General features: G+C 40.4%; 1 protein-coding gene and 1 long non-coding RNA gene across 3 annotated transcripts; both read left to right on the top strand.

Moving 5' to 3' along the window:
- Window positions 1-894: 894 nt before the first annotated feature.
- Window positions 895-1,842, top strand: LOC131345334 (putative gustatory receptor clone PTE03). Its single transcript, XM_058378177.1, has one exon. It carries the CDS (start codon window positions 898-900, stop codon window positions 1,840-1,842), a length of 945 nt encoding a protein of 314 aa, XP_058234160.1. The 5' UTR covers window positions 895-897.
- A 15,940-nt stretch (window positions 1,843-17,782) lies between these two features.
- On the top strand, window positions 17,783-18,968 carry LOC131345396 (uncharacterized). 2 transcript variants are annotated; one of them, XR_009203478.1, is made up of 4 exons: window positions 17,783-18,034; window positions 18,126-18,228; window positions 18,368-18,486; window positions 18,600-18,968. It is a non-coding gene; the product is annotated as an uncharacterized LOC131345396 (long non-coding RNA). The 2 variants fall into 2 exon arrangements; XR_009203477.1 differs by having other exon boundaries at window positions 18,368-18,968.
- Window positions 18,969-24,926: the final 5,958 nt, after the last annotated feature.

Raw genomic sequence — 24,926 nt, 5'->3', positions numbered from 1 at the left:
GTACAGATATCAATAAACATATATATACTACATTGCATATATTAAGAAACCAGACCCGTTGACTTCCTTGAAGTGAACTTTACTTTTTTTAGAGCTAAACTTAATTTCTTTCTGGAGATCCATACTCAGAGGTTTTTTCCTATTGTATGTGTTTTTTTTTTCTTTTATACTAAATCCAAGTGATTCTCTTCAATATATCCAAGTTTCAGAGTTTTGAAGCATACTCTTTAAAGCCATTGTGGATTAATTTACTTTGTTTTCATTTACTTCATTTTCAATCCCACAGTATTAACACTGATTCTTGAAGTTAATAGGTTTAAGCCATTTTGTTTTATTTTTCCAGATATTATTGTTGTGACCGTACTATAGATTTTGACCTTTTTTGTATAAATATACACTTACCATCCACTTGCATATATGAACTTTATGTAGAACTTGTAAAACTATGTTAAAAACCTAAGGTATTAGTTATGTGTTCTGTGTAGCACCAGGGTTCTTTTGGAATGTTATTTCATTTCACAGTGTCCTGTACCAGTTGTAAAAAGCTTAAATGACAATAGAAGCTTCTTGACTTGACTTGAAACACTTTAATTTGATACACTGTCCTGTTTGCTGATTGACTGACCTTTTGCCTGTTTTTTGTTTTACTTTGAACTTGCCTCACATTCATTCTGCAGCTGTCAATTGCTGATTGTTATCAAACTGCTTCAAGTTCATTTGCATCTGTTTCAGCATTCTGACAAGGTTGTTTACAGCAGTGGGATTTTGTAATTAGTTCCTGTCACAACTCCAGGAATCTCAGGAGTCACAGTGAAAGTATAAATGTCATGATTTCATCACCACACCATCAGTATCTACATTATGAAAAACACCACATGGATTTACTTTGATAAATTAATGGATAATTCTACCAGCATTACATATTTTACTCTGGATGGACATGTGGGTTTAGAGCATTACAGATACTTTTATTTTACATTTGCTCTCACTGTCTATTTAATGATAATTTGCTTTAATACTGTTATCATTTCTATCATATACAAAAACAAACACCTCCATGAGCCCATGTACATTTTTATTGCTGCTCTGCTCTGTAATGCTCTCTTCGGATCAACTGCTCTTTATCCTAAACTACTCACTGATTTACTGTCTGAAAAACAAATCACTTCTTATGAAGCTTGTATATTTCAGGCATTTTGTATGTACACATATGCTTCATCAGAATTTGTTCTGTTATCAGCTATGGCCTATGACAGATATGTGTCCATCTGTAAACCATTACATTATGCAACTCTTGTAAAAATGCACATTGTCAGAAAACTCATATTTTTGTCATGGTTTTTGCCTTCTTGTACAATTGGTATAACAGTTCTACTAACATCTCGACTTCAGCTGTGCAGATTTAAATTAAACAGAATATTCTGTGATAATTATTCGATTGTGAAATTAAGCTGTAAAGAAACATCTCTTAATAACATATATGGACTTTTTATTTTCAGCATTACTGTGTTTCCTCCAGTGATCTTTATAATCTACTCGTACATTAGGATACTTGCTGTCTGTTTAAATAATTCTAAAGATTTTAGAAGAAAAGCTCTACAGACCTGTTTACCACATCTGCTCATTTTCATTATTTTTTCTGTCAACATGTGTTTTGAAATTATAAATTCTAGAATAGAATCTAAACAAATTCCTCACATTATTGCCATGATCCTGTCAGTTGAATATTTACTTATTCCTCCTCTATTCAATCCCATAATATATGGATTAAAACTGCAGGAGATTTTGAATAGTATCCGAAAACTGATTTCCTGTAAAATGAGGGCTCAAGTTTCGTTTTAGACATAAATTCTTACTTTATCTTATTTCAGTTTCAAGAAAAGGAACATTTCACATTTTTCAACAGAATAAATGTTATGTGATTGTATAAGATGCATGTTAATGAATTAAATCTTGTGTAATCAAAATATAAAGAACAAAGTGTAACCACAAATGGCAATCAAGTTTTAATCATCACTGTAATTACATCACTAAATTAGATTTTAATGAAAACAGAATAGAGGATATAGTAAAAATAAAATAGAGAAAATAGAAATAACTACTTACTGCAGCATACTTTGCATCTTATTATCTTATTTCTTATTTGTGTAGTGCTTTTAATAATGTACATTGTTGCAAAGCAGGTTTACAGGAATATACAAATAATAAATAAAAACAGTTTAAAAAAAACTGTTTTTTAGAAAAAAAAAACCCCAGAGAGTGTGATTTTTATATTTTATATTACATATTTTATATTTTACATTTTATCCTTGTCTTTTTCTGTCCTTATTCCTTTTCCTTTTCAAGGGTTACAACAAATAGTTGTGTAAGCATTTCACTGCATATTATACTGTGTATGATATCACATTATGTATGTGACAAATAAAATTTGAATTTGATTTGAATTTGATTTTAGTAAAAATCTTCATAAACACAGGAGTGTGATTATAAATCTTTATAAACACCAAAGAGTGTGATTATAAATGATGCTTTATAATAAGTGTGTTAATTATATATTTACAAGCTATTACAAGAGATTTGTTTACAAGAACAAACATAAGACACAAAATTGCTGTAAATGCTTAATTCTTGCATAACAAGTTTCTTAAAGGTAAAGCAACAGTCAATAAATATGTAAAAAAAACCAAAAAAAAAAAAAAACATTATAAACATAATATATAATACATAAAATATACTTTGTAAACGTATGGCATGATTTTTAGAAAGATAATAATAAATACATGACATATTAAATAGTAAGATGATTAACTAATGCATGTACTAGGCCTTATTTATCAGATTATTGAGTTTTCTGCAGCCACCCCAATCTAAAGCACTATTTATACTTTAAGTTCAGAACTGATAAATAAGCATTAAATGCCAATGAATAACACAAAGGCTGGCCCATGTGGTCCAATCCAACAGACGAGCTACTGTTGCTCAAATTGCTTTAAATCATCCAGTCAGGATGCCTGTGTTGACCTCTTTGCACCACCAATTGCATTAATTGTGTTATATTGTGTTTTGTTATAAATAATAAATGTGCATCAGAACTGGACCACAGAGCAGTGGAAGAAGGTGGCCTGGTCTGATGAACCATGTTTTCTTTTACATCATGTGGATAGCCGGGTGCGTGTGCATGGCTTATCTGGGGAACACATGGCACCAGGATGCACTATGGGAAGAAGGCAAGCCAGCGGAGGCAGGTCCTGCCATCCATGTGGATGGCTCTTTGACATGTACCACCTACCTAAACATTGTTGCAGACCATGTACACCCTTTCATGGAAACGGTATTCCCTGATGGCTGTGGCCTCTTTCAGCAGGATAATGCACCATGCCACAAAGCAGTAATGGTTCAGGAATGATGACCACAACAACCAGTTTCAGGTGTTGACTTGGCCTTCAAATTCCCCAGATCTCAATCCAATCCAGTATCTGTGGGTAACAAACAAGTCCAGTCCATGGAGCCTCCACCTCGCAACTTACAGGACTTGGATCTGCTGCCACAGCACATCTTCAGGGATCTACTGTAGTCCATGCCTCGAAGGGTCATGGCTGTTTTGGCAGCAAAAGGTGGACCAACACTATATTAGGCAGGTGGTCATAACGTTATGTTATTCCGCTGTCATCTAAATGTTGGAGGAAGGGGAAAAAGGGTGAAAAAAATTTTTATTTTAAAAAATTTTTAAGATAAATGACACAGATCATCTCCCAAGTCTCTCAAGTCGTCTCTGAAAACGTGGGAGAGTAGTACATTTCCATTCCTCAATTAACACCAACTGCAAATAATAAGGCAAACATGAAACAGTATCAGAGCAGCCAAAGATTGCCAATTCCATCTTGTGTAGGAAAATCTGGTTATATGCCACAAAATCCTAAGAAAATATATCTTGCCAAAACCTATGAAGTTTCTGGCAAAACCAAAAAGAATAAGATAAAGCTTCCTCTACACCCTGACATCGATCACAAATTGCAGACAGTGCTGGTTAAGTCCTGTTTAACTTGAGAATAGTGCAGTTTAAGTGAGCCTTTGTGGCATACAAAAGCCAGAGGTGTTAGCATCAGGTTCCATTAGCAGATTTATTGAAAACGAAGGACAAAGGCAAAAATGAAGGACAAGAGTCAAAAACCAGGTGAAAGTCAAAACCAGGGAATCAATAAGCTGGAACCTGGACTCTGTCGAACATTCCTAATGCAGTGTGCAGTGGTGTTTGAGCTACAGCCCTCTTCATTTCCCTCTGAGTGTTCCAAGGTAGCAAATGTCATCTCTCTGCTTTCTGGCAAGGCCAGGCTGTGGGCAACTGCTGAGTGGGAGCAACAGTCCACAGTCTTTGCCACCTATGAGACTTTCTCCAGAGAGCTGTGCAAGGTTTGACGCAGTGCAGATGTTGTTTAAGATGAGCCAGGGCAGCCATTCAGTCACAGAGTTCGTGAAGTTCCGTACAGCTGCCATCAATAGTGGGTGGAATGCCACCACCCTATATGACACTTTGTAATGTAAGGACGAGCGTGCCATCCATGAACTGCCGTGGGACGAGCTGATCACCCTAGCCACCCGCAGGAAAAATGAGCTGAGAGGACCCCCCGACGCTCATGGAGCCCCAGTCTGGGACAAGCCACCCATTCTTGCCTGCTGCACCACCATTGACAATGGCCTTTTTTCCTCTGGTCTCCTCCTAGCCCATGGAAATCAGTCCTTGTCACCTGCCCCCTGCTAAAAAGGAGAGATGCTGAGCTAATGGACTTTGTCTATACTGTGGGGAGGACGGGCACATTGCATTCTCCTGCCCAGCGAAAGGCAGGGCTGGCCATTGAAGGAGCAGTCAGCAGCGAGCCAACCAGCCCCAGTCTTCTCCAAACTGCTGTTGAAGGCCTGCATCACTGGCAATGACCAGGTTCATGAATTAATCATGTTTGTGGATTCCAGGGCCAATATGGAGTTCCCTGATGAGGAGCTAGCTTGTCAACTGGGCATCGAAAATAAACCTGTACCCTCAGCAATTCAGGTCCGGGCCCTGGATGGCCACATCGTGCAGTAAGCCCTTATGTGTGGTTGTCACAGAGCTTCATCAGGAATGGCTATCCTTCCTTGTCATCCCATCACCTCATACTCCGGTTATGTACAGTTTCCTGTGACTCCAGAAGCACAACCCCCGGTCTCCGGCTATCAATGAGCCCCTTCCAGATGTCAGCTCCGTCTCTGCTCACTACTACGATCTGAGTGCGGCCTTCAGTAAGGCCAGAGCCTCCTCACTGTATCTGCACTGGCCTTACAATTGTGCTATCGATCTCCTGCCTGGCACCATACCCCCACAAGGCTAACCCTAACCCTAACCCAAGGCGAAATGGAAGCCATGAACACATAAATCTACGAGTCCCTTGCTGCTGGTACCATCTGTCCATCCTCATCCCCGGCTAGAGCTGGGTTCTTCTTTGTTGAGAAGAAGGACAAGTCACTCTGCCCTTGCAATGACTACTGGGGCTTGAACAGCATCACTGTCAAGTCATTGTCATTACAATTATATTTATATTTGACTTCTACATACATGTATATACTATATGTTATAGATGTTTATGTATATATATATATATATATATATATATATATATATATATATATATATATATATATATATATTATATTATAAATATTTTTATAAATATTACATTATATTACATTATCATATTATTATTATCATATTATAATTATAGATATTATATTATACTATTATATTATTTTATTATGTATAATATTATATATTATGTATAATAAATTGTATTATATTATTATGTTATATTGTGTTTATATATTTATACACATTTTTATATATTTATATTTTTATATACACATATATTTATATATGTATATCTGATACACAATCACCTGAGTGCCGACGATGCACCTGCAGGCGAATAGCCAGAGACTATTTAAGCCCAATACCTGCCAGAGACAGCAGCGAGTATTGAACACTTAGTGGCTTACTAGACGTTTTGTTTCCCTTTGATCTCTCTTTCAGGCTCTCATCCATCTCCCACAGCGGCAGTGACCTGTGTTGGGTTTTCCCATCTTTCTTACGTTTTGCCTGAAATTGTAAAGCCTTGGTTGTGCACTTACCACATGCTCTTGGCTCATCCCTCTACACAACCCTGACAGAATACTCGCCCTGAACAAATTAATGGAGTCCTACCTGCAAGATGCAAGGTCAGCACGATCAGCTCAATGGCGCATCTCTCACACTGGATGCACAGCAGATGCAAGCTGGACCGTCTCCTGCACCAGATTGGGTCGCTGCACTGATGGCTGCACTACAGGAAGGCCTGTCCCGTGGCCAAACCAGCATTATTAGGATTTGTGATGCAATGCCAACTCTATTTCGATGTTGTTCCCCAACGACTGCGTGAAGATTGCCTTCATCCTATCGCTACTGTCCAGGCTCGATGCTGGGCAGAGGCATTGTGGACATCCAAGAGCCCAACACTCGTCTCCCTGGCTGGCTTCCTGGCCCACTTCAAGGCGGTCTTTGGCACGAGTGCTTCCGCCCTCTCGGTTCACAATGAGCTGTTCATCCTATGGAAAGGCAAGAACACCGTCCGCAAGTATACGCTGCGCTTCCGGACACTTGCGGGATCTAGTGGCTGGAATGAGGCGGCGCTACTCGTGGCTTACCGGCAGTGTGTCTCAACATCTTGCCGCGTTCACCATTGAGGGGAACAACAGACCCGATACCTCACCCCACAAGGATTTCTCTGCACCCGAGGCTATGCACATGGACATGTACCACCTGTCCATGGGCGAATGTCAGTGCAGGCTCCAGCGTGGACTTTGCTTATACTGTGGAGCTTCAGGTCACTCCATCCCTACCTGCCCAGTCTGGCCCCAACGCCCAGCGGTGAGTACAGCCCAGTTAAATTCGGTGATATTCAATCCACGGTATCACGATGCTGCTCTGATTGTTGGCTCTCACTCTCATCCAGTGAAGATGCTCTGTACTATAATACACTTCCTGGGATACATCATCTCTGCTAAGGGGATTCAGATGGATCAAGCTAAGGTAAAAGCAGTGAGGGACTGGCTGCAGCCACAAACGGTTAAGGAATTACAGCGCTTCCTGGGGTTTGCAAACATTTATTGCCGTTTTATAGTGGGATATAGTCAACATACTGCACCTTACTTCCCTTCTATGTGACAAGCTGAAAAAGCTCCACTGGACGCCCAAAGCAAAGCATTCCAGAAACTCAAAGCTGCCTTCTGCTCCGCACCTACCCTGCTACACCCCGATCCAAGCTGGCCATTCGTGGTGGAGGTAGACGCCTCCTCTGTCGGTGTTGGCGCAGTATTATCTCAGTGGAGAGGTGAGCCTTCTGTTCTCCGTCCGTGCGCCTTTTTCTCAAAGAAGGTATCCCTGGTGGAGCACAACTACGATATAGGTAATCACGAGTTATTAGCCATCAAGTTGGCATTAGAAGAGTGGTGGTACTGGCTGGAGAGTGCGGAGCATCCTTTTGAAGTGATCACAGACTATAAAAACCTTCAAAACCTCTGGGAAGCCAGGCGGCTAAACCCTCGCCAAGGTTGCTGGGCCCTGTTCTTCACTTGGTTTCAGTTCAAGGTTACGTATCGCCCTGGCCATAAAAACTTCAAACCCAATGCCTTGTCATGTGCCCATTCCCCTGATCTGAAATCAGAAGAGCATATTCTGCCTCCAGACCTCTTTGTCTGCCCCATTCTTTGGAACCTCGATGAGGAGATCTGAGCCACCACCTCAGAAGAACCTGCTCCGCCGGGAACCCCGGAGGGGAAAATGTACGTGCCCTCGTCCCACCGTCTACTCCTGTTAGACTCGGTGCACTCCTATCCGGGCTCGGGACATCCGGGCAGACAGAGAACCCTCTCACTCCTTCGAGACAGGTATTGGTGGCCTAACATGGTGAAACAGCATGAAATGAAAATGAAACAGCCTTTATTTGTCACATATACATTACAGCACAGTGAAATTCTTTCTTTGCATATCCCATCCTTGGAGGTTGGGGTCAGAGCGCAGGGTCAGCCATGATACAGCGCCCCTGGAGCAGAGAGGGTTAAGGGCCTTGCTCAAGGGCCCAACAGTGGCAACTTGGCGGTGCTGGGGCTTGAACCCCTGATCCTCCGGTCAACGACCCAGAGCCTTAACCACTTGAGCACCAGTTCACCTCCAAGGTGTGGCGCAGCTTCTTTAAGAAATTGGGCGTAGCAATAAATCTCTCTTCTGGTTATCATCCACAGACTAACGGCCAGACCAAGCACAAAATACAAGAGATCGGGCGCTATCTTTGAACCTACTGCCGAGACCATCAGGAGAACTGGAGCCAATACCTGCCCTGGGCCGAGTATGCACAGAACTCGCTCTGCCAGGAAGCTACAGGGCTTACTCCTTTCCAGTGCGTGCTCGGTTACCAGCCGCCTCTGTTCCCATGGTCAGGCGAACCTTCCGAAATCCCAGCTGTGGACTATTGGTTCAGAGAGAGTGAGAGGGTCTGGGAGTCAGCGCATACGCACCTGCACCACACCCACCGGAGGGAAGTGCCGCTGTACCAGCCTGGCGACAAGGTCTGGCTCTCTACACGGGACCTGCGACTCAATCTTCCCTGTAAAAATTTAAGTCCCCACTACCTAGGTCCACTCACTATTCGACAGGCCATGAACAACGTGACATACAAGCTCAATCGGATCTCACCTACATTTCACACATCCCTCCTGAAACAATATATTGATCTTATTCTTCCTCCTTCCACAGAGCCAGCCGAGTCACAGCAACCCGAGATGGGTGCAGACGACGCAGTCTACCAGGTCTGAGATATCCTTGACTCGCGGCAACAGGGCAGTCAACTCCAGTACCTTGTCGACTGGGAAGGGTATGGTCCGGAGAAAAGATCGTGGGGAGAAAAGAACTGTGAGGACATCCTCGACCCCACGCTCATCTCCGAGTTCCAGGGGCCGCGGCCACCCCCGTCGTTGGTCTCGGACGTCTGGAGACGCCCATGGGGGGGTGTGATGTCACCACGCCCCAATCACCTGATCACTGATGCACCTGCAGGCTATTAGCCAGAGACTATTTAAGCCCAATACTCGCCAGAGACAGCGGCGAGTATTGAACACTGTTAGTGGCATACTATATGTTTTGTTTCCCTTTGATCTCTCTTTCAGGCTCTCATCCATCTCCCACAGCAGCAGTTGGGTTTTCTCGTCTTTATTACATTTTGCCTGAAGTTGTAAATAAAGTAAAGCCTTGGTTGTGCACTTACCACATGCTCCTGGCTCATCCCTCTACACAACCCTGACAGTCTTTAATTTCTACTAAGTTTTTATTTTTCCTATTTTTCCATTTATAATTTTATTACCTATATCCCTATACTTTTCTTGTCCACACACTTTACTTTATACTTTATACTCTTCTTCAAATGTAGGACAGTCGTAATAAGCATTTCACTACATGTCGTACTGTGTATGATTTTGTATGTGACGAATAAAATTTGAATTTGAAGAACCGCTACCCACTTCCACTTATGTCCTCTGCCTTTGAACTCCTCCAGGGGGCCACTGTGCTGGCCCTGCGGAATGCCTACCTCCTCATCTGCCTCAGAGAAGGAGATGAGTGGAAGACTGCTTTCAACATCCCCATAGGGCACTAAGAATACCTGGTTATGCCATTTGGTCTCACCAATGCACCAGCGGTGTTCCAAACACTTGTCAATGATGTTCTCAGAGACATGCTTAACCAATTTGTCTTTGTGTACCTGGACAACATACTCATCTTCTCCTGCTCCCTGGAGGAACATCTCTGTTATGTCTTTCCATGGAGAACCATCTGTACATGAGGGCAGGGAAGTGCGAGTTCCACATCTCCAGAACCACCTTCCTGGGTTTCATACTCTCGTCCAGTATCATACAGATGGACCCTAAAAGGATAAAGGCAGTGCGGGACTGGAGACCTGTAAGCAGCTCCAACAATTCCTGGGTTTAGCTAACTTCTATTGGAAGTTCATACACCCACCCCTACACCCACTGTCTAGAGGGCACCCTTCCTTGAATGGAGAGACCACAAAACTTGGAGTACTTTCTGATAGACAAAAGGCTTAATCTGAGACAAGCCTGCTAGACCCAATTCTTTGGGCAGTTCAATATCACCTTGTCATTTCACCCAGGCTCCAAGAATAGCAAACCAGATGCCCTATCACGTCAGTTCAACCCCAGCAAGTAGGAACTGGTTGTGAAGCGTATCCTTCCATCCCCCATCATGGTCAGAGCTCTCCACCTTGACATTGAGAGGAGGGTCAAGCAAGCTACCTCCAAGCTACTGTGTGGCTGCTTGTCCAACCTGAGCCCAGCATAAGTCTCCCAAAGCCCCCCCGGCCAGGTTCTTCCATCCTCTCTCTGTTCCCCAGTAACCATGATCTCCATGGACTTTATCACTGGCCTCCCTTTATTCACCAGTCACACCATCATTCTCTCAGTTGTCAACCAATTTTCAAAACTGGCCCACTTCATCACTCTGCCCAGCCTGCCTTCAGCCAAGGAGACTGCCAAACTTATGATCCAACATGTTTTTCACCTTCATGGCCTTCCACATAACATTGTTTTGGACCACAGTTTACCTCCAATTTTTGGAAGGGATTCTGTTAGCTTCTGGGGATTACCATCAGCTTGTCATCCAGCTTCCACCCACAATTCAATGGTCAGACCAAGCGGCTGAATCAAGAACTGGAGGTAGGGCACTGCATCCTGTGCACTGAGGTGTCCTGGTCATCCAAATTGGTGTGGGTTGAATATGCCCACAATTCTCTACCATCGACTGCCACTGGCTTCTCACCCTTCCAAGCCTCCTATGGTTACCAACCACCACTGTTCTCCACCCAGGAACTGAAGGCCTTGGTCCCCTACACCCTGGCCCCGTCTGTGAGTATTTTTGCTCACATTTATTAAAGCTGCAACTGACATAACATGTGGGGACATTCTCTCCATTCTGTTCTTGAATCAACAAGGCTCCAATGCCTACCAGACTCGCATCTGCAATAACCTTGGTCTGTGCCTTCTTGTCAAAATAAGCTAGGGTTCCCGCTTCAGCTAGCCTCAGTTGAAATGCTCATCTTTGCTTGAGACCAAACTTGAACAGAATATCTTTCTTTGTCAGTCTCCTTAGTGTCAGTCTCCTTAGTGTCTCTTTGCCCAATAGTGGCTCTCCTTTTCCTCTGATTACCACATTTTGTATTTTGTCCCAACAGCAACCCCTTTTCATCTGCAAACAATTCAAAAGCCAACAGCCATCTCGTCCATTGTGGTCCCAAAGTTGCGGATTCCCTGCAGCAGTCAGATTTTCAGCACTGATGCAGTAGAATCCATTGTTTAAACTAATACGGGATCAGATATAACTTGCTTGTAATCCACTAACTGCCCTCGTCACCATTGTTGTGTCTTACATTTTGGATTCATTTGCTTCTCTTGTTGTTGTGTCTTTGCTTTAACTGGCTAAAGATGCTGAATTAAATCAGACCCCTATCCACCTTCTAAGAAATGCATATGTTCAGAACACCTAGCCTGCCCCCTTTCTGACCTTTTACCCTTCTTTCCCTAGGCCATTAATCTGCTGAACAACTGATCTGCCTTTGAACTTCCCCCAGGGCAATATTGGTAGTAAACATATCCTTCAGACCTTGGACCTTACGTTTGAACATTTTTCACATGTATATAACATCTATTTATATTTTTACACTGTTTATGTTCTTTGTTTTTTACCAGAACCATAAAAAAATCCTTGTATGTGTGGGCATACTTAGCACATAAAGAACATTCTGATTCTGATACTGATTCTGGAAATTCTGGTTCTGATACCAGTGATACTGACTCCTGCATTTTCATCCTGATGTCCTACATCTGCTACACTGTCACCTAAAAATCACCTAAAAATCATGAGAGTGCCTGTGTAACAAGTCCATCTGTAAGTCACCATAAAATTCTGGAACCCCCCTAAGCCCTAAACCCTAACACTTACTCCCTAAGCCCCAAACCCTCATACTTACCCCCTAAACACTAACCTCTAACACTTACCCCCTAACCCCTAAGCCCTAGTCAGCAGAAGAAAGCATTTAGCTCTTTGTATCTGGTTCAGTACTGTGTGTTGATGTGGAGAGTACAGATGTCAGATAAAGGTCATTAATTACAGGCTGATGGTGTTAAAACACTCAGGTTATTGTTTATACTGTTAAACCTCTTTTCAGGTGTGTGTGTGTGTGTGTGTGAATTCACACACACACACACACACACGTACAACCAAGATCTGATCTCAAAGGAGAACTGAACTGTACTGGACACGGACACACACACACATACATAACACGCGCACAAAAAAAGAACTGAACTGTGCTGGACATAGTCAGACACACACACACACTAAATTGTTCTGTTTGCATGCACATGTCACTTTACATTTATATATATTTATATTAATCCTGTTTACATGTGTCACTTTAATATCTGCAATCACTGTATACACTGTTCTTTGCACATTGTCTGTTCATTGCACAAAGTCGGCCTATATGTTGTTTGTCTGCATTGTCTTGCCTTGTCTCCCTGTGCACTTCAGTTGTACGTCTAGTTCTTAAAGACTGCATCTTAAGTATAGTTTAATTTTTTAGTTTAATTTTAATTTTTAAATTATAGTTTAATTTTTTTTTTTTATCTCTGTTATAGCTCTATGTTAGTCTGCGTCACTGTACTTTGTTTGTGTTCTGTGTAGCACCTCTGGTCTAGGAGGAACGTTGTTTCACTTCACTGTGTACTGCATCTGCTATATATGGTTGAAGTGACAAAGCTTCTTTGACTTTTGACTTTGAATTCTGAATATAAACTGTATATACACTATATTGCCAAAAGTATTCGCTCACCTGCCTTGACTCGCATATGAACTTAAGTGACATCCCATTCCTAATCCATAGGGTTCAATATGACGTCAGTCCATATGGGCCATATGGGCCAAGCCCAGCTCCTGAAAAACAACCCCACACCATAATCCCCCCTCCACCAAACTTTACACTTGGCACAATGCAGTCAGACAAGTACCGTTCTCCTGGCAACCGCCAAACCCAGACTCGTCCATCAGATTGCCAGATGGAGAAGCACGATTCGTCACTCCAGAGAACGCGTCTCCACTGCTCTAGAGTCCAGTGGCGGCGTGCTTTACACCACTGCATCCGACGCTTTGCATTGCACTTGGTGATGTATGGCTTGGATGCAGCTGCTCGGCCATGGAAACCCATTCCATGAAGCTCTCTGCGCACTGTTCTTGAGCTAATCTGAAGGCCACATGAAGTTTGGAGGTCTGTAGCGATTGACTCTGCAGAAAGTTGGCGACCTCTTCGCACTATGCGCCTCAGCATCCGCTGACCCCGCTCCGTCAGTTTACGTGGCCTACCACTTCGTGGCTGAGTTGCTGTCGTTCCCAAACACTTCCACGTTCTTATAATACAGCTGACAGTTGACTGTGGAATATTTAGGAGTGAGGAAATTTCACGACTGGATTTGTTGCACAGGTGGCATCCTATCACAGTTCCACGCTGGAATTCACTGAGCTCCTGAGAGCGACCCATTCTTTCACAAATGTTTGTAAAAACAGTCTGCATGCCTAGGTGCTTGATTTTATACACCTGTGGCCATGGAAGTGATTGGAACACCTGATTCTGATTATTTGGATGGGTGAGCGAATACTTTTGGCAATATAGCGTACAAACATAAATATAAATATTTTGTTTGGTCATAAGCATAATGCAAGCAAACTAATGCATAAATGATTTTTTGACTTTGATTGAATTTAAAGTAGAACTTTAATTAATTCTTTCATTAAACAACACAAAAGCATACATGTTGAATGTTAAAAAAAAAACATATTTCCTTATGTTTGCTGTAAACTGAAAGCATCCCTCACCATTTCCCTTCCAAAAAAAGTCCCTTGTGATAGTCAGAGCCTGGAAAATAGGGGGAATTCCCACCTTATGTAACTAAGTGTGTGTGTGTGTGTGTGTTTGAGGGATGGTCTTTTTTTTTTTTAATTCTCTCACCTAAATGTTTGCTCAGTCAGTGTATTTGTTTTTACAATGGTAAAATTTTGTTGCACAATAGTTTACACACAGCACAAGAAAGTTTTAAATATAAATTTATGTAATATTTATTTAATTTACATGACTAGTCAACAATATGGACATTTTTAAAAAAACTATTGTATGCAGGATTCAAGAAATGATCAGTGCATGTTATGGAGGAATGCACATTGCATGTGGAGGTGTGGCCTCAGTAACCCTGCAGTGTTGTGTGTATGTGATTGAGGAATATACCAGGGAGAAATTCAACTGAAATTCCATTAAATAGTTGTTTTTTACAAGATTATGCTGCAAAATATTTTTTTCAACTACATTTAAGTTCCCTGTTATAGGCAAACGATTTTGCTAATTCCCAGTTTATTCCCATTAATTCCCATAAATTCTCGTTAATTCCCGTTAATTCCCATATATTCCTGTTAATTCCCATGGAAAGTTTCCAGTCTTGAAAATTCCCAGAATTTTGCAACCCTAGTACTGTGTATGTGGATTCTGAATGTGTGTTTTAATATCAGTCAGGTGTTCTACAAAGAACCGGAACCATGGGGAGTTAAACTCGTGTGTGTCACTGTTTGTGAACTGTAAAATCCGGTTAGTTAACCAGACTTGAAATAAAGCATCCAACCAATTGTACTTAAAATAATGAGTACAGTACAATAGGGTATTGTGTGTTCTAGGAACTAATGCTTACAAAGTAAAATATACTTATATCCAAGTTCCTGCGGAGAAACCAGTACAAAGTACTTGGCAATCTGCTTAATGTGTACCATTGGGTAAGTATAGACTACTCAGAAGTACCAGTTCAGTATACTAACTTGCACGATTTATTTACATAACACAATTATGTAAGTTAGGCTAACTGGAGTAAAGAAACTGGAGATTTTCTAGTTTTATTTACTTTAAGAGCAGTCAGATTTACTTCATAAAAGCATGCAAACTACACTAAAATGTATCCCTTTTAATGCAACAGTAAATGAAGGCCTTGTTTTAGCTGCAAATAATAACATTCAGTAAAACATTAAATTTGGTAATAAATAATTAGACATGTAGTGAAGGTCTACTTTTTTAAAGGAATATCTATATCTAAAACATAAAAAAATGCCTGCCGACTCACTATAATTTATACCTATACAGTGGAGTATAGGTATAAACTAAAAATATATATATATAACACACAGTCACATTACAGTTAGAACATGTTTATTTCTCAAACCTTCAATTTTCACACCACAGCTTTAAAACATTTGCATCTGTTACAACTGGAATGTGGCCAATAACAACAGCAAAAACAAAAACTTTTGTTTCAAAGAAGTGCCATAATTTTTTAGCTGACAAAAGCAACTGACACTACTCTCATACACATAAGCAACATGGTGCCAAACCATTAATAGCCATATCCATCACTCAGTCAATCAAATGCACTTTTCATGATGCTTTTAATCGAACCATTTGTCACCTTTCAACAGGAGATTTTTTAGAGTTTGGAGTCTTGGGGGAATTTGTTTTCTCCCAGCCTAAGCATCACTCTCTGGATGAAGTTTAACGTGTTTCTCATGGCCCTTGGGTATTCAAGTGCTGCCACATCTGGCTTCTAGTGGAAAGAACAAATTAAATTCAGTATAATACAACATTACAATATGAACACAAAAGTACATGAAAAGAGTTTCATCTCAATGTGTTTTTTTCCAGTGGAGAGAAATCATCTTCAAATCTAGTACAGTTTATCAGGAGCAAAGGACCTAGTGTTTTAACAGTACTGCCAAGTTGCCAGTTCTTAAAATACAGTATTTATGCTCATTCAACAAAAAATGACATTAAGAACCCTTTAGAAGACTTACACCTGAATCAATCTGCTGCACAATTTCAGCTATTTTTTCTCCAACACTTCCTTTCTTGGACTTTTCTTGGATATTGACAAAGTATGGTGTGAAGTGGTTCAATGCATCATAAAAGTTATTTTCTAGATTTATGGTGGCAATCCTGTTGAACTCTGCATATACCTGCAATGCACAGCAAAGACACACAAAAACATGTGACTAGACTAACCCTAACCCAAGCAACCAGTTGGTTCATTACAGAAAAAAATATATAAAACCACAAAAATAGAGATGAGCAATTATCTGGCTGAATCATCATTAGTTGGTGTATTGTCAGGCCTTTGGCCTGTAGAATTATTCCTGAACTTTCTGGCACGTCTGTGGTCCATGGCTCTGGTGTAAATAACAAGAAGAAAAAAGGGCATAGTCTGTCAATAAAGTGTAAATGTCTTCACTAAAACAGAAAAAATACATTGGGGAAAATCCAGAATCCTTGAGCTTAAGTGTGGGAATGCCATAACAAAATCTTATCTTAGATGCTGGAGAATGTTCGAGAGAGCCTGAGATCATTTATTACTAAAATTTAAAACTAACATAACATCGCGTCTAGTTACGAAATGGTCTTAGGGAGGCAAGACTAATTACCTTGAGTACCACTAAAAGACACAAAACATTATTAATAATAATAAAAAAAATAAGTGTGTGTGTGTGCTATATATATAAAGCACTGAAAACATGGATTTTCTTTATTTTGGTATGGTTGTGTTTAAATGTTGTCTTTTATATATAAAACAAATAAATGTGTTTTTTTTTTTAAAACAACCATACCAAAATAAAGAAAATCCACATTTGTTCAATGCTTTAGCAATTCAGTTTATTTATCTAACACATTTAATGAAAGTCAAGTCAACTGAGCGTTATTGTCATTCTGCTACATGTAGGAACAAAATGTTGTATTTCTAAGGCTCTAAGTACCAAATTACAGAACAGAAAATACTTTTTATTGTATACAACTAACAAAGTATATAGCAAATGATTACATAAAGTTAAAAAAAATAGCATAATAACATTTTAAGACAATAGTCTGATCCTCACAGCACTCCTAGACCTCAACCACTGTACATAGTGACATGACAACAGTAACTTTTTCTGTTGTTTTGCTTAAATGCACAGTGGATGTATTTAACCCATATTTTCCAGCAATACGCTCAACAGGGAAAAATGATGCTGGGTATGAGATGTCTATTCCCCGCAAACTCCAAATTTCTATTGGCTTTCCATAAAAATGACGGTCTGAATGGGGATGAAGCCAGGAGACTTGTGCAATGACATGCTTAAATTATTACCTTTTCACACAACATTTACAACAATAAACCTCTTGATAATAGCCAGCCATGGTTCTGCTACAGGGTCAATGGTGGGTTCCTCAAAACTGTTAGTGTTTCCACACCACTTAGCATATACACATGCTGATCCTTCTGCTCTAGATCCATCTATGGAATATGTTACATTAAGATATGTTACCCTGCATGTCTTGGCAAAACAGTCAATCTCAGTTATACAATTTTCAGGATACATTTGATGTTACATGGTCAACATCGGATTTCTGACATCCTCATCCAAGATTGTTGGCTGGAATGGAGACAGAGGCTCCACTGTACAGTTTAATGCTCTCCGAGCTCTTCCTGGTTACGTCACTTTGCATGTCATGAGCCTCGGCCAATCAGGTGCTAGGTCACGGTGACGCAGTATGTTCCTCCAATCACAGACGAGGTCATGAGTCAAAGCACGGAACCAAAACATACAAACCGAGATGTTACTCTTTCCTGGAATTTGCTTAACATTTTCATTTTTACCTTTCTGTTTACATTTTCTTCGCTGTTTACAATGGCTAGACATGGAACTGAAGAGAGAGGCAGCTGCACAGTCCTAAAATTGTGGTAAGTCTAAATTCTTCTAACAACATAAGTTTTGTAACAAAGCATTTTTACTTGTATTTTGTAGGAGGCAGTCCGTCAGCTACACAATTAGGTGCTGTGACCCGGAGCAAGGGTATGGATGAAAGATATGGGCTAACATTCACTCTGTTGTTACAGAAGCAAATAAACACATTGTTTTAACTCCATAATTTTTGCCTCCACAGATTAAGCTCATCATATAATGAGACGGTCACCTCATTTTAGTGGGAGCACTGTCCATAAGCCCGGAATTGTGCGATGAAGGCCTTGATAAAAATGACTTTGTTGGTAAGCAATTTTCACTGTGTTATTGTTGTTGTTACATTTTGGTGTCACCATGTTGGTCTTAATTCTGTTTTTGCTATTTATCTGTGTAGTTATGTTTGGTTGGTTGTAGTTTTTAAAAAATCCATTCACTTGTTTCTAGTTGCCTGCAAGACGTACTATAAGACCGTGTGCAGAAATTTCCGGTACAGCCAGCCAGAGCTAGCAAGTGTGGCTGCAGCTAATAAGACCTCAGCCCGGAGTCACCAGAGGAGGAAGAGGGTAAGACAGATTAGAATTAAATTCATTTTACTTATTTCTGTTGCATTAGTATAAACTGTAATGATGTACATGTTGCTTATTATATGCAACAATTGGGTTTTCAACTCCTGGAGGCGAGGCTAAGTGTACTGGCTGCAGACAAAGTGGACTTCTGGAGGGAAATCACCGCTGACATGATGTCAGACGAAGAAGATGGTACCGTTGATGGAGTCTTGGGACGGATTGTGAGACCTCCATCGTTCCACAGCCAGGAGCTCAGCAATCTGTGTGCTAAGCTGCAGGCGAGACTAGAAGCCAGTTCAAAGTATGCAGCACTGCATCACCGGCGTCTGCGAACTGGGCTGCCGTCTAACAGAACGCCATCGCATACCTACGACCCCGAGGCAGCAAAAATACATTTGATGCGATGCCATTAAAATAATCTCTGGCTACTTTTTGTGTATTTATTTTTCCTATGCCTTATTAATAAAACTCTTTATCAACATGTCTCTCCCAAATGTTTGGTTTCCTAATATTTACTAGTAGCCTTTATGACACCTATATTGTATCTTCAACGATTTTTATAGATTAATATAATTAATAAATAAAATATACAAGTTAATGTATATATATATATATATATATATATATATACTGTGTTAGAACTGAGTTTTGTTGAGCACTTGTGTGCACCTGATGCTCATCATAGTGCTTATTTAACTGTGGTGTGAGTTTTTTGAGTCACATTGTCCTTTATTCGATAGGACGATAAGGGGAAAGGATCATTTAGATCAGAAAAATGAGTGACTGCCCCACTGAAGCACAACTCATAAGCAAGTAAGTGTTCAACATACCATGAAGTCAAAAGCCTACAGACCAACAGGATTTCTGTATTATTTTCTGGAACTCTGGGAGATCTGAATAAGTTCCAACTGAAATGATCATATCTGCACTGTATTTCACACCATCAACACAAGCAGAAGATGCAACCAACACATTGCACTTTGTTTGGCATTATGCTGTCATAGGGAGTTCTGAACATTTTCTGGGAAAGATGTAATCATAACTGACCTCAATTTATCAATTTATAAAGGAGGCTTGAAGAATGATGATGAATTCAAATGGCCATCATTTTCTGGTGTCTTACAGCTAATGTTTGTTGTAAATTCTTAAAATTGCGAGTGTCATGCATAACCTTTTTTTAAAAAACAACTGTGCTTCCCTTCAAAACGCATTGTCCACACATCTACTAATGGGCCAAAGATTTTTATCATTTGAGGGTAGTGTTCAATAAAATGATGTTTTGGATGAAGTTTGTAGGTTGGAAAGGTTTGCTGCAGTAACTCTATGTTCTGAGATTTTGCATTCCAGAAAGTGTATTAACTCATCGATAAAGTATGATAACATCACTATCTCTAGTAAATCTTTTCAAAGCATAAGTATCTCCCATGCTTTGTCTCTCTCTGGGATACAATTCTATCATCAATGGAAGGAGCCTCAGGAGAGACCAGTTTTCATGGCCATTGCCCCTGATAGTTCTCATGAAGATGTGAGTCTTTGGTTGGTCAGCTTTATCAGAAAATGTGCAAGGAAACTGCTTAATATCCTTTTTCAGAGAGTACAAAGAAATATACCACTTGGTAACCAAATCCTGAAGACACAATGACAGTTCTGCAGTTCTGCTACCCTACAAAATGGCATGAAGGATGTCAGGTGGAAAACCATTGACCACATGAAAGTGTCTCTGATTTTCACTGAATGGACACCCTCTTTTAACACCATGATGTCTGGCCATAGCAGGGTCATGTACAACATGTCTATCATGATTCTGTCTTGTCCTTAAATGGAGTAGACCTGATCTGACCTCCTTATCCTGTATCTCATCTTGCTTACACATACAAAACCAACAGAAGTGATTGGCTGCAAAACTCTCCTGGAATCCTGCCACAGAGCCTCCAAGTTGTCTGCTGCTACATACAACACAGTGCCTTTAACACTTTCTGCTAATTGTTCAGCATAAACACCATGTTCCTCTAGGGTTGCAAGATCCTGAATGAGGGGACGAAGGATTTCTGCATAGCCATGTTCCTTCACAGTATGAGTCTTACACAAAAGTGCAAGTTGTATGGAGTGAAGAACTGACTGATATTTGGAATCAAGGTTAGCAAGCACCCAATATACTGCACATAGCTTTTTATTTTTCTTGGATGTTCCCAATGGATTAGCCACTTCAAAATCATCTATATATAGCTCAAGAGTAATCATAAACTATTCTACATTCAAAAGAACTCATACTTACCAATTATCCATAATCCGGTCCTTAATCTTCAATACTTACCTTAGATTCAGATGGGAATCCATTTCCATTGGTCCAGGGGGGATCTTGAAGATCTGTCCTAGAAAAAGAAAAAAGAAACATGATTAGATTATTTTCTACTAAAAATTTCTTATCATGATTTAAAAATGGTAATAGGGAGGAAGGAGTCTCTTGGAAGTGCCCGTGCACAAAAGATCCAACTTTGGATATTATTGTCATTTTCTTTGAAGTGAGAGCCATCTCTGAATGAGAAGTATCCTTCTGATGAAAGAGTCTTTCCGTGCAGCACCTTATCCAAAATATCCTTATTGTTTAACAAAGCTTCCAACATTTTCAGTATGGGAACATACACAAATGAACTGCCTCCGTCAAGACAGAATTCAACTTGCATAACAATTGGAAATTCTTGCTGAAAATAAGATGCTCTCCTGCTAGCCGTTGACACCGATCCTCCTGTATTGGTAAGCAAAACATTACTTTCTGTAACTACATTTACAATACAATTCACTATGGTATCATCCACATCACCACAATGCTGACTGAATCTTCTGAACTGCACTTTGTATTAGCAGCCTTGAAAGTAAATGGATCTGGTTGATCTTCTTGGGCAGCAATTTCAGATATGTATGTATATGTATGTATATGTATATATGCAGGACTGTCTGCATTTTTAAAAACAGAGCAGCAAGGTTACGTTCCAGCTGAGTTTGCAAGTCCTGTAGTCCTGTGTGTCACCCAAAGACTCCTCATACTCATACTCCTCTTTAGTCACCTCATCTTGTTGTTCAATGTTGTGTACTATTCCTGGTTTAAAATGTGGTGTAGTACTCCTACCGTGAATCTTATTTTGTGTGCATTAAATGTTGAATATACATTGTTCTGAAAATCACATCCTTCAAATTATTAAATTCTATAATTAGACTATTTTATCCCTAATGAGAAGCCTGTGGCAACGGTGGCAAGGAAAAACTCCCTGGGATGGAAAGGAAGAAACCTTGAGAGGAACCAGGCTCAGAAGGGAACCCATCCTCATTTGGGTGACACTAAACAGTAAATAATGTAACTGTAACTGATTAATGTCCTTTCTACAACAGAAATCAATGACCCATGAGGAACTATTAGGTCATTGTAGTTTCTAAGGTCATTATAAACACTAGTTCTTTGCTGTCACGGGCTGACAGATGAAATGGCAGATCTGTGATGGTGTGAAAGTCCCCAAGTGTCTCTGTCCATGGCTGTCTCCTGGTCCACACAGATCCATCCACAGCATCAGTGGGCACCATCAAGCGGCGAGACTCCGACCAGGGGTAGGGCAGCGGTCGCACTGGAAACTGGCAAACACTGGGAGCTCAGGAGTGGGGTGTATAGCTCCACAGAGAAGGTAGAGAGAGAAAGAGAAAGATATTAAGTTTCTGATCATGTGATGCTTAAAGACAATTATGTGTAAAGAGAATTATGTGTAAAGTGCAGGCAGGGACTCCGGCAAGACTAGCTATGACAGCATAACTAAAAGGGAGAGCCAGAAGGTCACAGACATAAAGGCTTCCCGGGACATAAAGCATTCAACCACTTCACAGTCAGCAAACCTGAGCGACTTGTGAGGGTGGTAAGATGACAGCATCCAACACATCCCAGTACACCAAACACTCTATGACCATGAACCTTCCAGATCTGCTCCTTTACCTAAGAAAACTATACATTAAAAGCTTGACTAAACAAATGTGTCTTCAGCCTAGACTTAAACATTGAGACTGTGTCTGAATCCCCAACACTAATTGGAAGGCTGTTCCATAACTTTGGGGCTTTGAAAGAGAAAGCTCCGCCCCCTGCTGTAGCCTTTGCTACTTGAAATACTATCAAGTAACCAGCACCCTTTGATCGGAGTAGGCGTGGCGGATCATAAAAGACTAAAAGATCGCTCAGGTACTGTGGAGCGAGACCATTTAGTGCTTTATAGGTTAGTAACAGTATTTTATAATCAATGCAAAATTTGACTGGGAGCCAATGTAGTGTGGATAAAATAGGAGTAATGTGTTCATATCTTCTGGTTCTAGTTAGGACTCTAGCTGCTGCATTCTGGACTAACTGGAGCTTGTTTTTGCTCCTACTGGAACATCCAGACAGTAAGACATTACAATAATCCAACCTAGAGCTAACAAAAGCATGAACTAATTTTTCTGCATCATGAAGTGACAACATATTTCTTATCTTAGCAATATTCCTAAGATGGAAGAAGGCTACCCTAATGATATTATCTACATGAGCTTCAAACAAAAGACCAGAGTCAATAATCACACCAAGATCTTTTACTGCTGGACAAGATGAAACCGAAAGACCATCCACCATTACTCTGTAATCAGAAAGCTAGCTGCATGTGGTCCTAGTACTAGCACCTCTGTCTTGTCCGAATTAAGCAGGAGGAAGTTAGTGGCCATCCAATGTCTAATGTCCTTTACACATTCTTCTATCTTAATAAGCTGGTGTCTCTCATCTGATTTAGCTGAAACATATAGCTGTGTGTCATCTGCATAACAGTGGAAGCTAATACCATGTTTACAAATAATTGCACCAAGGGGTAACATATATAGGGAGAAAAGCAGTGGGCCTAAGACAGAACCTTGTGGAACACCGAACATAACCTTGGTATGCATAGAGAAGTCATCATCTAGATCTACAAACTGATAACAGTCAGTCAAATAAGACCTGAGCCAGGAGAGGGCTGTTCCTTTAACACCAACAACATGTTCTAGTCTATCAAGTAGAACAGTGTGGTCAAAAGCTGCACTAAGATCCAGTAACACCAGTAAGGAGACACAACCCTGATCAGAAGCCAGTAACAGGTCATTGACCACTTTAACCAGTGCTGTCTCTGTGCTATGATGAGGCCTAAATCCTGACTGATACATTTCATAAATGTTATTTCTATGAAGGTCTGAACATAACTGCTGTGCTACAGCCTTTTCTAGGATCTTGGAGATAAAGGGCAGGTTTGATATCGGTCTATAGTTAGACAGCTGACAGGGGTCGAGGTCCGGTTTTTTAATCAAGGGTTTGATAACTGCTAGCTTAAAAGATTTAGCCACATAGCCAGTGCTTAGAGAAGAATTAATTACTTTTAGAAGGGGTTCAGTAGCTACTGGTAATATCTGTTTAAGGAAAGATGTGGGTAAAGGATCTAGGATGCAGGTTGAAAGTTTTGAAGAAGAAATTAGTGAAATTAGATCAGGCTCTTGAAGTGGAGTGAAGCACTCTAAGCTCTGATCAGAAATAGCTATATTATCTAAATGATTATCTACCAAATAATATGGTTTTAAATTAATAGTCTGAATTTTTTGCCTGATATTGTCAATTTTTTCATTGAAAAAATTCATGAAGTCATTGCTGCTAAATGTAGATGGTGTGTGCTTTTCTACAGTGGTTTTACTCCTAGTTAGTTTTGCTACAGTGCTAAATAAAAATTTTGGATTGTTTTTGTTATCTTCGATTAGGGCAGAGAGATACGCTGATCTAGCAGCACTAAGAGAATTTTTGTATCTCAGAAGGCTTTCCTTCCACGCAATCTGGAATACTGCTAATTTAGTTTGACGCCATTTACGCTCTAGTTTCCTAGCTGATTGTTTTAAAGCTCGTGTGTGGTCATTGTACAAGGGTGCTAGTTTCTTGTCTTTAATTTTTTTCCTTTTAAGTGGAGCTACAGTGTCTAGGGTGTTCTGAAATAATGATTCCAAGTAATCAGTCACCTGGTCAAGTTCTGTAGGGTCAGAAGGTGAACCAATCATGTGTGATAATTCTGGGAGACTATCAGTAAATCTCTCTGCAGTAGCAGACGTAAATATACGCTTCATACGGTAATGCGGCAAGTTGCGCATCTCGTGACTAAGACGCATTCTAAATGAAACTAGATCATGATCTGAGATAGCTTCCGACTGTGGAAGAGTGACTCTGTTTTCTATATTTAATCCAAATGTAAAAATGAGATCCAGAGTGTGACCTCCATTATGAGTGGGTCCTATTACATTTTGATTAACACCTAATGAATCTAAGATGGACACACCTGCTGTTCTCAGAGGGTCTTCTGGCTTATCAAAATGAATGTTGAAGTCTCCTACTATTAATGCTTTGTCTAAAGAAACAACAAGGTTTG

This window comes from Hemibagrus wyckioides, linkage group LG24, assembly GCF_019097595.1.
Source record: "Hemibagrus wyckioides isolate EC202008001 linkage group LG24, SWU_Hwy_1.0, whole genome shotgun sequence".
Taxonomy (NCBI): Eukaryota; Metazoa; Chordata; class Actinopteri; order Siluriformes; family Bagridae; genus Hemibagrus; species Hemibagrus wyckioides.
The sequence above is the reverse complement of the archived record's forward strand: the minus strand, read 5'-3'. Positions and strand labels throughout refer to the sequence as shown.

What these genes read in the sequence shown, in the direction of transcription:
- LOC131345334 (XM_058378177.1), top strand. Translation starts at nt 898, where the DNA reads ATGGATAATTCTACCAGCATTACATATTTTACTCTGGATGGACATGTG.